This window comes from Capricornis sumatraensis, chromosome 10 (genome assembly GCF_032405125.1).
Source record: "Capricornis sumatraensis isolate serow.1 chromosome 10, serow.2, whole genome shotgun sequence".
NCBI lineage: Eukaryota > Metazoa > Chordata > Mammalia > Artiodactyla > Bovidae > Capricornis > Capricornis sumatraensis.
In genome coordinates this window covers 18,446,524-18,461,491 of record NC_091078.1, presented here as the reverse complement: position 1 = coordinate 18,461,491, position 14,968 = coordinate 18,446,524, and the positions used below count along the sequence as shown (strand labels likewise).

The 14,968-nt window shown below is 54.2% G+C and overlaps 1 protein-coding gene across 2 annotated transcripts in view; it reads left to right on the top strand.

Moving 5' to 3' along the window:
- ADAMTS14 (ADAM metallopeptidase with thrombospondin type 1 motif 14) overlaps positions 1–14,629 on the top strand; it is a 96,126-nt gene extending 81,497 nt beyond the window's left edge. For both annotated transcript variants that reach the window (XM_068982060.1, XM_068982059.1), the window contains exons 16-22: positions 3,068–3,231; positions 4,674–4,842; positions 5,295–5,427; positions 7,686–7,893; positions 11,762–11,891; positions 12,012–12,122; positions 13,847–14,629. In XM_068982060.1, coding sequence (XP_068838161.1) covers positions 3,068–3,231; positions 4,674–4,842; positions 5,295–5,427; positions 7,686–7,893; positions 11,762–11,891; positions 12,012–12,122; positions 13,847–14,316 — 1,385 coding nt within the window. In that variant the 3' untranslated portion in view covers positions 14,317–14,629. The remainder of the gene's footprint in view (positions 1–3,067; positions 3,232–4,673; positions 4,843–5,294; positions 5,428–7,685; positions 7,894–11,761; positions 11,892–12,011; positions 12,123–13,846) is intronic.
- The last annotated feature ends 339 nt before the right edge of the window (positions 14,630–14,968 follow it).

Genomic DNA, 14,968 nt, shown 5'->3' with positions numbered 1-14,968 from the left:
GCATCAAAAAATGAGCATGCACAGAATAGGCAAATCCATAGAGACAGGAAGTATGTTAATGGTTGTCAGGGGCTGGAGAGAGGGAGGAATGGTGAGTGACTATAAATGGGTCTCAGATTTCTTTCAGGGGTGATGAAATGTTCTGGAATTAGATAGTGGTGATGATTACACAGTCACAGAATCACACCAAGGTAAATTTTTTCTCAATTGAAAGCACATTAGTATGGTTTGGAGCAGGCTCCTGGTGAGCAGGTGGGCAGAAGGCTGCTGCCCACACGCTGGGCAGTGCTGGATTCCCCACATTTGTCTATGTTCAGACTCCTTACGGAGGGTGCATGGTTGTGATCCCTGGGCCACGGCATGTCCCAGAGCCCCCTCTTACTTACTACAGCCACCAAGTTGCACTGCTTGTTACCAGCTCATCATGAACACAAACACAAAATGTAACATCTCTGGGAAGGTTCATATATTACAAGAATGCCAACGTTCGTATTTTTAGGTTATGATTAAAGTAATAGAAAACATTTAAAAAGTCTCCTGGAGAACTTGCGCTCCCTGTGCGTCTACATTAGCCCAGCTGTAGAAATTCCTCACCTGCTCTGGAGGGCACCTGAATGGAGTTGAAGTAGGCAGAAGGGGAAACTGAGGCCCTAAGTGGGTTAGGGGCGATTTGTGCATCCTCATTCACCTGCAGGATGAGCCAGTCTGGACCCTGGTGTCTGATCTCCCAGCTGCGTGCCCCTGCCAGCCACACCTCTGGCTGTGAGATGGGACGGCTTCGGCTGGGCCATCTCCCTGCACACCTGCCTGCCTGGCTCTGGGGAATTGTGCCAGCACAGGGGCTGGGGAGGGACAGGGGCAGGGAGAGAAGGTCGTTTACCCTTGAAAGAAGGTGGTTACAAATGCTTCTCTTACTGCAGCCCTACGGATGATCCCATACTGTCGGCAGCCCCTTGGGCTGCCTGCCCAGCTCCTCCCATCCATCCCTACCGTGTGCGGATGTCTAGCCTTCCCAGGGAGCTAGCTCGATGGGCTTGTAGGTAGCAGATGCGCTTCTGTGGAGGTTGGGGTAGAGGCTCCTGGCATCCAGGGCAGGCTCACTATGTATTTGTGGGGTGAGTCCCTGAGGGTTAGAGCTCTCCAGGAGCTTGGGTGGGAAGGAAGCAGAACTGAGACCTGTCATTGGCACAGATTGTGTGACTATTGTGTGTGTGAGATCCACAGCAACCCTGGCAAAAATGTGCAGAATATATATGTGTGAGTGTGTGCACATGTGCCCGTGTGTGCACATGTGTGCTGACAGGGTGTGTGCTCTCTGGAGAAGCCTGGGACAGGTGGCCGCCTTGGCAGTGAAGGCCAAGGCCCTGTCCAAACACGTTTGGCACTCCTGGAATTTAGGGGCATGGTCTCTGAAAGGAAGTGAAGGGAGAGAAGCCGGGCTGGTCACACCCACTGTGTGCGGGGCCTGAAGCTGGCACTCTTCATTTGTTGGAGCCTCGTGACAACCTTCTTGTTACCCCGTTTTGCAGTTGAGGAAACTGAGGCCCTGAGAGGTTAAGAGAATTGCTGGAAATATGGAGCAGGTCAGTCGTAGGGCCTGGGCTCAGAGCTGGTAGGACCTGGATGGTGGAGAGTCCAGCCCCCCACCCCCTGGCAGGTGGGGGGGACAGCAGTAGCCATGGGCTATGGGGACAGACAAGGGCCCTGCCTAAGGCGATGCTTGGCGCTAGCCCAGAGGGTCTGGCCATTCTGGAGCTGGGCGAGATGAGGTTGTGGGGGGTAGGGGCATCTCTTCTCCTGCTCACCAAAGAGGCTGGCCCTCCTGAGAGCTGGACCAGCAGCCTCTGCGTGTCCAGGACACACCCCTGCCCATCTTGGAGCCTCTGATTCCCCATCTGGATTAATAACAGCACCAACCTCAGAATGCATGTGAGGATTGCACTTTGGCAGTGAGCAGAGTGACCAGCCTGTGATTGGTGCCCTGCATCCCTGGCTCTTATGTTATAATTACACCAGGTGGGGACACCCCAGGGCTCTAGAGCCTTTGTCCTCCCTACCTGGCTCGGGGGTCGGGTCCCAGGGTGCAGCCTTTCTCTGACCCCTGGTGCTTCCAGGGTGAATAAGGCTGTGAACCGGGGCCTTTGCTGGGGTGTCTGCAGCCTACACACCTGCCTGCCAGCCAGTTCCGGTTATAGGTTGTGAGTTACTCACTGGCTGGGACTGTAAGGGGTAGACATTTACAGATATATATTTTTTTATCCACCCACTCTATGCTCAGCCCTGTTCTGGGCCAGGGACACCAGGTAGAGGAGATATCCTGACAGGCTGTGGGCGAGACAGGATGCCTGTAATGGCAACTATAACTCAGACGCCGCTATGATGACAGTAGCAGTGCTACCATTTATTATGTGCCAACTGCATGCCATGCACTCTGCCTCGTTCTTTACATATATGAACTTTAATTGTCCCAAGAGCCCCTTGGCAGGGTAGGTGAGCATGGGATACTGTGATTATCCTCAAAGGGCATTCGCAATTTATAGATGGTGAAACTGAGGCAGCGTAAGGACTCTAAGTAACTTTCCCAGATCAGTCTGACTCCAGAGCCTATACTCTTAGCCTTTATGCTCTGCTGTAGAGATTGTTTGGAGAAGGAAATGGCAGCCCACTCCAGTGTTCTTGCCTGGAGAATCCCAGGGACAGAGGAGCCTGGTGGGCTGCCGTCTATGGGGTTGCACAGAGTCGGGCACGACTGAAGCGTCGCAGCAGCAGCAGCAGCAGTAGCATAGAGGTTGTTACTGTGCTGAACCTTAAATGTGGGTGGAGATCTGTCAGCAGGAGGAAGGGGAGGCCAGGTGAGAGGAATGGTGTGCACCAGGGTCCAGAGGCAGGGGTGTGCCGGGGGGCAGTGGACGACCCATCAGACTGGGGAAAGGCTCAGGTGGGGACAGAGTGACAGGTAGGCAGAGAGCCCCAAGGGGCCCACGGGGACGGCCTTGAAGCCCCGAGGTGTGGCTTGTGCTCCTGTGGAGGGGAATAGAAATCTGTGTGACCCTCTCCCCATGGCCAGCGGTGAAGAACCAGGTCACAGGCAGCTTCATCCTCAACCCCAAGGGCAAGGAAGCCACGAGCCGGACCTTCACCGCAATGGGCCTGGAGTGGGAGTACGCGGTGGAGGATGCCAAGGAGAGCCTCAAGACCAGCGGGCCCCTGCCCGAAGCCGTCACTGTCCTGGTGAGCCCTCGCCCTGTTCAGTGGCCCCTGCCCACTCCCCTTGCTGCCCCAGTCCAGTGCCCTAACCCACCGTCTCTGCTGCTGAGCCAACACTCCTGTCCCTGTTCAGGTGTCTTTGGGAGCCTGGGCAAGGCCAAGGTGCCCTCTGTATTTCCAGGCTGGTAGAATGGGAAGTGAGAAGGGAAAAAGAAACTGTTGTCTCACTGTCGGCACTCCCTGAAGCGGGTGCCTGTCCTCCATAATGCAGGCCCAGAGATAGGGCCCAGGAGGAGCTGGAGGACCTGGGTTGGCTCCCCCTGTTATTCTGCCGTCTTCTGGTGTCCACTTGCGTTGTGACTTTGCCAGGAAGTGCGTCCAGTGGCCTGTGGCTCACGGGTGCTGTCTGACACTGCCAGCTACTGTCCCAGCTGGGACCCACCTCTGCCCATACCTCCTCTTCCTAGACCATAAGCCAGAGCTTGTGGATCAGGGATCGTTAACTTAGGAGAGCAGGTCAGGAGAGCCTCTGTCGTCACTGACTGAAGACCCTGGACATGCTTTGTTTCTGGTGAGACACTCGCTAGTCGGGGAGGTCCTAGAGGACAGGGTCTGAAGCCAATCAGTGTCAGTATATCAGTTCAATCCAACACGGGCTTCCTGTTCACCCTATATTTACTGCCCACGCATACACCTATGGCCAGTTGATTTCCAGCAAGAATACCAAGAACATTCAATGGGGAAAGAAGAATCTCTGCAACTAATGATGCTGGCACAACGGGATATCCGCAGGCAGAAGCATGAAGTTGAACCCCCGGCCTCACACCATATACCAAAATCAGCTCAAGATAGATCAAAGCCCCAAGAACAAGAGCTAAGGCCATAGAACCCTTGGAGAAGATAGAGGGATAGATCATGATTAGATTCATGATTGGATTCCTAGATATGATACCAAAAGCATGAGCAATGAAAGAAAAAAAAAGAGAGAGAGAGATAAACTGGTCTTCATGGAAACTGAAAGCTTTCGTACATGGAAAGACATTTTCAGGAACATGAGAAGATAACCTGAACAGAATGGGGGAAAGTGTTTGCAGTCATATATCTGATAAGCGTCTCTGTCATAGACCATCTTCTGGAGACAGGCAGTGTGAGAGCTCTCGTGAGCAGGACAGACCAGCAGACATGGTTTCTGCCCTTGCTGGAACTTAGGTGTGTGGGAGGGAGAATCACCGATGGGCACACAGCCTGTTCAGGCCAGGCACACAGTAGGTGCTTGGCCTGAGTTTCCCTGCGGCTACGGGTCTGAAAGTCCTCCCCAGGCCATACTCGGTGCTGCCCCCTCCTGGCTTCCACTGGTTCTGCTTCTGACCCCACATCCTCCCTGGTGACGCCTCCTCTCTGGTCTCTCTATGCTGGCCTTGCTTCCCCGCCTCCAGTCCTGGGCCACCTCCTCCGTCTCCCCTCAGGTGCTCCCCCCAGCTGAAAGCGGCCCCCGCAGCAGCCTGGCCTACAAGTACATCATCCACGAGGACCTGCTGCCCCTCATCGGGAGCAACAACGTGCTCCTGGAGGAGACAGACACCTACGAGTGGGCACTCAAGAGCTGGGCGCCCTGCACCAAGGCCTGCGGAGGAGGTACCAGCCTGCCTGACTGTGGGGCAGCCCAGGGCCTCTCGGGAGAGGAGCGGGAGGGGTCAGGGGCCTGAAATTGTCTCCACTTACCGTGTCCCCAGCTCATGCCTCAGTTTCTCCATAGAGGTCTCTGGGGTGTGACAGCCTGCCTGGGCAGGGCCTTGGGGCTGGGCTGGGAGTGCTAGAGACAAACCTGGGGCAGGGTCTCTGCCCGGCAAGGGCTCCGCCTCTGTGCGGAGAGGCTGTGGTGCAGAGCCACGTCCCCACCTGCACTGTGGCAGGGACACCTGAGATGGGCTGGTCAGGGGGCTTCCTTAGAAAGTGACTTGGGGAGGGGATGTTGCAAAGGCCCAGAGGGAGGTGGGACTCAGAGCTCACAGTCCCTGAGGCTCTGGGCCAGGAGAGTGGGGGGCCTGGCAGAACCGAGCCCCCACAGCTGGCTGCCCTCCTTCCAGGGATCCAGTTCACCAAATACGGCTGCCGGCGCCGACGAGATCACCACATGGTCCAGCGGCACCTGTGCGACCACAGGAAGAGGCCCAAGCCGATCCGCCGACGCTGCAACCAGCACCCGTGCGCCCAGCCAGGGTGAGTGCTTCCGGGGGAGGGACGAGGAGGCTGAACACAAACGTCCCGCAGCTCTGACCTCAGGATGAGGGGTGCTCCTCCAGCGCTGGAGCATAGGGGCGCACAGACCCTGCAGCCGGGACTCTGAGCAGAGAGCACCCACACACCAGACTCTGCCCATGGCCAGCACTGCCCTCCTTGCCTATCCATCCCCTCTGAGGTTTCTAGATTAGCTCTCACTCCCAGAAAGAGGAAGATGTCTCCTTTGTTCTGCCCCTCCCAGCATCCTTTTATAGGTGGGGAGGCTGAGGCCCCATCTGTGGACCCAGCTTTCTCTCCATGATCCAGGGGGTCCATGGAGGTGAAGAGGAGCTCAGTGCTTCCAGGGCCTAGGCTGGGGCATGTCCACCAGTTCCTCTGGCCAGTCGTCTGGGGTCCAGGGACATGGCCTGGCCTGCCAGCTCCTAGCCCTGGTCTAGCCCCTGGTTGGGATTCCCTGGCTCTTTTGAGCACAGGGTCATGTTCTTGGGGGTATTTGGAGAAAAGAGAGGCTTTTTTTCTCTTCTCTTGGGACTTAGGGGAGAAAAGAGCCGTGATTGGTGTAGGATCGAGATCTGGCCTCTGAGCCTGTTGCCCAGCACCCCCTCAGCCCCTAGCAGGCTTCTCTAGGGGCCCTCAGGCAGGGCCGAGGGTAGTGGGACAGCAGGAAATCACAGAGAACCAAGTCCGCCCTGCTGCCTCCCTGGAGTCCTCTCAGGGTTAGGAAGGGGATTCCAATTCATCCTTGCTGACCCATGGCAGCTCTGCCCCTGTAGGGTGGAGGGGCCTGGAGCCAGGGTGGGAGCTGGTGGCCGGTGCTCGAGCCTGCCATGGCCTCCCTGTGTCCAGCCCCAGGCCATGGTCCCCAGCCCCCAGCCCTCCATGCTTTTCTTTGACGCATCACTTTTTATTCCGGCCACTTTCCCCATAGACCCTGGTGGTCACAGAGTATGTGGGGCTAATGCCTTCGTGACCCTCAGCAGGTCGCCCGGCAGAAACATGGCTTGTCTCTTCATGTGTTAAATGCCAAGTGAAGTTTGAGGGCTTTTTGTGTAGTTTTCTAAAGGAAAGGGTTGGCTGAAACGATGCCTCAGGAAACAGAGGTGGCATTTGGGGGCTGCCCTCCCTCCATCCTGCCACAGGGGTCTTGCATTTTCTCTTTCTAGACAAGAGCAGGTTTGCTTTGGTCTACCTCTTCCAGTGGGCATCTGCTTAAGATGCCACTGGGAAGTTGCTCTGTGGCTAAAGCTAAAAGACGCTTGGAGACCACCAGCTTGGCTGATCAGCCAAAGCTCTGCAGGCACTGGCAGTGACGGTGGCAGTGCCTGCATCTATGACACACCTGCCGTGTGCCATGCACTCTGCCACATGCTTTATGTACACGTGTCCTCTGACTGTCCTGAGAGCCCCCTGGGGGCTGGGGTACTTCGGCTTCTGTTGTGGCACACGGACTCTCTAGCTGCAGTGTGGGCTCCAGAGCTCATGAGCTCTGTGGTCTGCAGCACACGGGCTTAGTTGCCCTGCAGCATGTGGGATCTTAGTCCCCCAGCTAAAGATTGAGCCCGTGTCCCCTGCATTGGAAGGCAAAGTCTTAACCACTCAGCCCCAGGAAAATCCAGAGTGTTGAAAGAATCCTGATGTAAAGGTGGGCTGACTGTGGCTTAGAGCGGTCAAGAGCTTGCAGGGTGCAAGCACATGCAGGGTGGCAGGATTTAAATAGGCATTATACCCATTTTTTCGGAGAAGGCAATGGCAACCCACTCCAATACTCTTGCCTAGAAAATCCCATGGACGGAGGAGCCTGGTAGGCTGCAGTCCATGGGGTTGCAAAGAATTGGACACGACTGGGCAACTTCACTTTCACTTTTCACTTTCATGCATTGGAGAAGGAAATAGCAACCCAATCCAGTGTTCTTGTTTAGAGGATCCCAGGGATGGGGGAGCCTCGTGGGCTACCGTCTATGGGGTCACACAGAGTTGGACATGACTGAAGCGACTTAGCAGCAGCAGCAGCATACCCATTTTTTAGACAAGGAAACTGAGGAGGGAATAAGTGACCTCCCTAAGGCCGCACACCTGGTGGCTGCGGAGTCAGATGGATGGCTTGGCCCCCAAGCATTCTGAAGCCCAGACCTTCTCTCTGGCTCCTGCCGCCTGTGGTTCAGAGGGTGGGAGCATCTCTGGGAGAAAGTATGCCACAGTCCTGCCTTCCGTCTACGTTTCTCCCTGTCTGTCTCCAGGTGGGTGACGGAGGAGTGGGGCACCTGCAGCCGGAGCTGTGGGAAGCTCGGGGTGCAGACTCGGGGGGTGCAGTGCCTGCTGCCCATCACCAACGGTACTCACAAGGCCATGCCGGCCAAGGCCTGCCCCGGGGAGCGGCCTGAGGCCCGTCGGCCCTGCCTCCGCGTGCCCTGTCCACTCCAGTGGCGGACAGGAGCCTGGTCCCAGGTGAGCTGTTCTCAGAGGGTGCAAGGGGCTGGGCTAATAGGCGCTTACCCTGGAAAGTCCAGAAAGAGGTGGGTCTGGGAGGGGGAGCTGCCGAGAGTTCTGGTTGTCCATGCAGGCAGAGTTTCTGGTTGAATTTCTCTCCCCACATCTGATTTGATTTTTCTCGAAACTAAGTCCAACAGCCCCCATGTATGCTGGAACATGGGTTTGTCTTGGCCTTTATATTATTCAGTATCTGCTTTGACCTTCACTGAGAGCTAGGAGGCCTGGGCTAATATCCCTGTGTTTTAGATACGTGGATTAAAGCAAATTCTTTTTAGTATTTATGTGTATTTGGCTGTGCTGGGTCTCACCAGGATCCTCCATCTTCACTGTGGCATGTGGGATCTAGTTCCCTGACCAGGGATGGAAGCTGGGCCCCCTGCATTGGGAGAACAGAATCTTAGCCACTGGACCTCTAGGGAAGTCCCTGAAGCACGTTCTTGCATTCAGGGAATATTTCCTGAGTGCCAGCTACATTCCAGGCACACTGTGCTAAGAATGCCTAGAACCCATTTCCAACACACCTGATTCTTGTCCTTGAGGTGCTTCTAGTCCAGTGAGGGAGACATGAGACAAGTACCAGAAACAAAAGCATGTACAAGTTGCAGTTGGGTCTGAACAGAAATAAACAGAATAGCATATCAGGGAGGGCCTCTTTGAGGTGGTGACATCAGAGCTGTGACCTGAGGCATGAGCCATAGGAAGACCCCGAGGCAGGAACAACCTTGTTACATTCCAGAAACAGAAAGGGACTAGGGCTGAATGGGAGGGGCAGGGGTTGTAGGGTGGCTTTGGAGAGGTGGGCAGGGGTCAGACGCTGCAGGGCTTTATGAGGAGTTAGTTATTCTAAAAAATTTTTTTTAATATACCCAGAGGCTATTTTCGGAGAAGGCAATGGCACCCCACTCCAGTACTCTTGCCTGGAAAATCCCATGGATGGAGCAGCCTGGTAGGCTGCAGTCCATGCTAAGGGTCGGACATGACTGAGCGACTTCCCTTTCACTTTTCACTTTCATGCATTGGAGAAGGGAATGGCAACCCACTCCAGTGTTCTTGCCTGGAGAATCCCAGGGATGGTGGAGCCTGGTGGGCTGCCGTCTATGGGGTTGCACAGAGTCGGACACAACTGAAGCGACTTAGCAGTAATTCTAAGAGCAGTGGGAACCTTGAAAGGTTTTGACATGTATCACGAGCTCTGATTTCAGGTTTAAAGGTCACTCTGGCAGTTCTGTAGCAAGTTCATTGTTGGCAGGTCAGCGAAAGAAAAGGGAGACAATAGGAAGGCTGGGGAAGGGTCCAGGGACCACAGGGTCTTGTGTTTTCTTGAAAATTCATCGGGTTTGAGCTTTGAAGACATGACGTAAAGTGAAATAAGCCAGACACAAAATGATGAATACTGTAGGATTACTTAACGTGAGGTACCTGTAACAGTGAAATCCATAGAGACAGAGAGTAGGAGGGTGATTGCCAGGGAGCTGGGGGAGAGGGGCTGGGAAGTTAATGTTTGATGGGCGCAGAGTGTCAGCTTGGGAAGAAGAATCAGTTCTGGAGCCGGGTGGTGAGAGTTTCACAATAGTGTAAATATACTCAATGCCACTGAACCATGCACTTAAAAATGGTCACAATGTAAATTGTAAGGTCTGTATATTTGACTATAATTTTTGAAACCTCAACTGATCACAGAGATAAGCACAATAATGCTTATTATAATAGAAAAATACCAGGAAATATTATATATATATATATATCCATCCATAGGAAATTATACCAAAAACCCCCCCATGGTCTGTTCACGTAATAAAATACTATACAGCAAGAAAAATAAATAAGCTTGAACTGTGCTTATCAACATAGATAAACCTCAGAAAAATAGGTGAGAAAAAGCACTGACGTATGAAGGACAAAAAGACTTCCAACGGGGCTACTATTTATGTACAGTTTAAAAAGACACACACAATATTTGAAAATATGCCAGAATGCTGGTTTATTAACTTTGCTAGTGGGCTGTTTGAACAGGCGTTCATGACCAGCTTTCTCATACCTTTCTGTAGACTTGAAGTAGGGCACAATACAGAGTATCTGGGTTTTATTGTTATTAATTTTGGGGGGTTGCTCTGGGTTTTCGCTGCTTGCAGGCTTTTTCTAGCTGTGAGCGGGGGCTACTCTGGTTGTGGTGCCCGGGCTTCTCATTGCGATGGCTTCTCTCGTTGCAGAGCGCAGGCTCCAGGGCACGAGGGTTCAATAGCTGCAGCTGTCAGGCTCTAGAGGTCAGTGTCAGTAGCTGTGGCCCACGGGCTCAGCTGCTCCGAGGCATGTGGGATCTTCCCGGACCAGGGATCAAACCCATGTCCCTTGCATTGGCAGGTGGATTCTTATCCACTGCACCACCAGAGAAGTCCAAAACAGAGTGTCTTAAATAACTAAAAATCCCCGCACAACCCATGCAGATTTTATATTCTTCTCCGTAACATATAGCTTTGTTTGAATGTAAAACAGACAGATTGCTGGTCCATAAGGGACCCCTTACAGAAAACAGAGGTGACAGCTGGTGGAAGATCATTGCCCCTGTAAGACTGGCGGAAACATTCCAGAGCTATTGTGTTGTAACTCTTCATCCTGGGAAGATGAGCTGTCTTTGTCCCGTGGTTCTGTGTGGTGTGTGACCCCTGTGTCTCCCTGGGTTGTCACCTGCCCCCGTATGCGAAGTGGACCTTTGCAAGTCCTTCCCATCCCACTAGGAGAGGCTGTGGTCAGTGCTCGCAAAACCCAGTGACCTCAGGGGCCATGGGTTTGATCCCTGGTTGGGGGAGTTCTGCATGCCGTGTGCAGTGGCCAAAAGAAAGCCCAAAACAAACAAGCCCAGTGGCCTGGTCACATGGGGCCCCCTCTCTTGCTTTTCCTGAAGTGACCCTACCCATCTATTAGAGCATGGGGGTGGGTCCTGGAGATGGTGTGTGTGGTGGTCCTCACCAATGGCCTTTTGCTCCTAGCACCCATGCTAGGATACTTTTGAGCATGTCTCTGCATGCTGAGTTTTGGAAAGCAAAGTCAATGAATGTCAGAGATAGAGGGGTCCGTGGGGACCCCGACATCTAACTCTCTTGGCTTAGCTGGTGTTACAGTCTGGGTTCCTGCATCCCCTTGACAAGGTATCATCAAGTGCATAGACCTGCCCCAGGTCCCTTGGACTGACGGATGGCAACAGGGAGTGTGCCAGGGTGATACACAAATTATTTGAGGACCCAGGCACGAACTAGACATAGTGGACATAAGCGGTAGTGCCGGAAGGGGGTCCCATAGGCCCCCTCCAGGAGGTGGGGACGTTTGGGGATTCTGAGATCAGGACTGTGGCTCTTTCCCACCTAGTTGAGGAATATTTGGGCTTCCCTGGTGGCTCAGATGGTAAAGAGTCTACCTGCAATGTGGGAGACCCGGGTTCAATCCCTGGGTCAGGAAGATCCCCTGGAGGAGGGCATGGCAACCCACTCCAGTATTCTTGCCTGGAGAATTCCATGGACAGAGGAGCCTGGCGGACTACAGTCCACAGGGTCACAAAGAGTCGGACACGACTGAGTGGCTAAGCAGCAGCAGCGGGGTATTTGAAGTTGCTGCACTGACCTGGAGAGGCTGTTGAGTGCCGTCCTCGTGCATCCTGGTCAAGGATCAAGTCAAGCAGAGGCTTGGCACCCTCCTCTGTACCCTTTCTGTCCTGCACGTTGGCTGGAGCTCACCGCCTCTTTCCTCTGTCTCTCTGCCCACCCCGGCCTGCCCACCCCACCTTGCCCCACCTCCACCCCACCCTGGCCTGCCCGCCCCCCCACGACAGTGCTCTGTCACCTGCGGAGAGGGCATCCAGCAGCGGCAGGTGGTGTGCCGGACCAACGCCAACAGTCTGGGGCAGTGTGAGGGGGCCAAGCCGGATACGATCCAGGCCTGCAGCCTGCCCGCCTGCGGAGGTGAGCCAGGTAGGATGGGGGTTGGCCAGCTTCTCTGGCCTAGACCTGAGGCCCAGCCTGACTGGCTTCCCAGCCCACTGGTACCCCCCAGTACTAGAGCTTCTTCCCCGCCCCTCCCAGGAAATCTCCAGAACTCCACAGTGAAGGCCGACGTCCGGGAGCTTGTGACCCCAGAGGGGCAGTGGGTGCCACAGTCTGGGCCTCTGGATCCTATCAACAAGATATCATCCAGTAAGTATATCTCTGGACCCTATCCCTTTCCCAGCCTCCCAGTGTCTGGCATCCCGAGCATGGGCCGTGCAGTGGAGCAGACCCAGCTTCCAGTCTGTTCGTGTGACCTTAGCCTCCTGAGGTGACTGTCACCACCTCACAGCCTTGGATTCCTCAGCTGTGAGCGGGGGTGATGCTTGTAATGGTCCATGGTTCCTTATCTGCTGTTCCAAAGTAACTGAAAGCTGCAAATGTCTCCCTGAATCTGGTGCAGACTCATTGGGCAGCAAAATCGGAACTGAACTAATAAGAGATTAGTTATTCTTTTGTTACAGAAACATTGCCATATTGGGTTACAAGGTAACCTCTCAGGCCCACCGGGGATGTTATATAATATGAATACGGTGAAGATTATTTTTCTAACTTCCAAAGTTCTGAACTGTGAATCATATCTGGTTCCAAGGTTTGGGGATGGCAGTGGTAGTTCTGAGCTGTCTTTATAGGGCTTTTGAGAGAATTAAATGAGATAATGTATGCACTCCTGCCTAGCTGTCAGCTAACAGCAACAAAAACAGTAGCAGTCATTTCTCTCTGCTTCATGATCCTGAGCCCATCAGATCACCCTCTCATCTTTCCATCTACCTGCCCGCCCATCCATCTATCTGCCTATCCATCTGTTAATAAACATTGACCAAGAACCTACCAGGCTTTAGGTTCTGTGCTCCTTCCTAGGTTTCTTCTCTATTTCCCTTTCTCACTGTCCCAAGGACCAGGGTCTGTCAAGATGAGTAGCAGGGAGATCCCAGACCCTGACTCCTAATGAGAGGACCAGTTGGTTGGCTGTGTGACCTCGTGCACATCTGTGAACCTCTCTGAGTGCAGCAACCTGATCTGTAAAACAAAGGGGTCTGATTAAATGTCTTCAGGTTACCTCCTGGCTCTAGTCTTGCTGCTGCTCTGCTCCTGTGCTGAGGCTCAAGTGGTGCAAGAGTCTGGTTTCCTTTCCTTTCACTCGGGAACGAAGGGGACCTCTTACTCTGGTCCTAGAATTCTGGCGCCATCTAGAGGCCACTTGTTTTCCATTTTCTCGAATCTTTCTCGTTCCCCTTAGCCTGCACCCTACCTTTTCTCTCCTTGCTTTTTCTCCTTCCCCCTCCCCTCTTCTTCCTTGTCCCCTCCCTCTCTCCTTCCTTCTCCTCCTTTCCTCTTTCCCTGGCAAAAATTAGTAGAAAGCTAAGCTCCCGACTTCACATTGTCTGGAAAGACCTACCTGAAGTTATCACAGAAATGCAAAAACGTTTTTAGATGACATTTAAGCCAAAGCAAACAAAACTAATATAGTGAGCACCCCTTTATGCTGGAAACTTTTTAAATGCTATTTTCAATAATAATATTATTATCATTTGGTAAATGTCAGCATTATCCCCGTTTTTACAGAAGAAACTGAGGGTTGAAGAGTTTAAGGCCTCGCAGCTTTTAAGTGGTAGAGCCTTGAATGGAACCTAGATTTGCTAGATTCCACAGTTAGTGGTAAGGGGGCTTCGTGTTTTACATGCGTGCTGACTGCTGGCAGGACGTTTAGGCTGCTTGTCACATTGCGTTACCAGCTGCCTGGTCCTGGCCGGAGCGGATCAGATTCCTCCGGGTTGACTGGGAGATGGTGAGGGTGGGAGATGAGGGACTGCGTAGGTGGTGGGGCCTGGCGGATGGGCACCTCCAGCATCTGTCCTGTGCTGTGTGTGCAGCGGAGCTCTGCGTGCGGGACAGGTCCATCTTCTGCCGGACGGAAGAGCTCGATCGCTACTGCTCCATCCCCGGCTTCCACCGGCTGTGCTGCGAGTCCTGCACCAAGAAGGCCTTGAGCCTAGACCCTGGCCTGGCCTCACCACCACCCTTCTCCACTCCTGGGAGCCCCTTCTCAGCACCCGTGGCCCCTCCAGATGCTGTGGAGCCCTCTGTGGGGCCAACGGGATCAGACCACCGTCAGCGAGACCAACCCACACTGCTCCCAGGACCTCTGGGCACAAGCGCCCCCGTGACCCGAAGCTACTTTGCTCCCCAGAAACCAACCCCTACAGCATTCCAGGGCACTTCCCCGAGTGCCCCCTGGGGCTGGACCGGGGCCCCTACCCCAGCCTCTGGAAACAAAGGGCTGCTCAGGGAAGACCCGAAGCACCCAGGCACCAGCCTTCCCTCCACGGCCCCAGTGACATGAGCCCCGCCTCACCCTTCCCGCCAGTCAAGTTTACAGTCTCTGTGCTGCCCCGAGACCCCCGGCTCAGAGGACACACAGCGGGGCGGGGGCCTGCACGGACTGCCTTTTAAATTATTTGCCTTCTTGTCATTCTAGTTTGGGGCTGTGACACTTTTCACCCTGTGAAATGGGTGTATGAGGAAGAAAAAGATCAGGGAAAGTCCTAACCGGAGATACCTCAGCAAGCAGCCCAGGTGACCGCACCGAACCTCTCAGGGGCTCCTGTCTGTCTCTCCTGCAGGGACTGAGGGTCTGCTACCACCCCTTGCTCACCCCCGGCCACCGGGCCCCACACTGGATCTGTTTGTCAGGACTTACGAGGACCCTGGTGGAGGCCCTGTCTACTGGGCCCCTCTGCCCAGAGAGGCAAAGGTGCAGGGAACACTCGCAGGTGGTCTGAGAGGAAGCGGGCTGGGGGAATTCAGCTACAGGCCTAGCGTGCAAGTTCATCTCGGACTCAGCTCTTTGTAGCAAGAACTCCACACAGCTCCTCCGGCCAAGGCCAAGGAGCAGAGTCCAGCTTGAGTGTGCTGGCGGGAGGGCAGTGTTGGGGGCCACCTCTGGACTTGCAGGAGGCATGTCCTGTGACTTCCGGTGCCTCCAGGTTACAGGT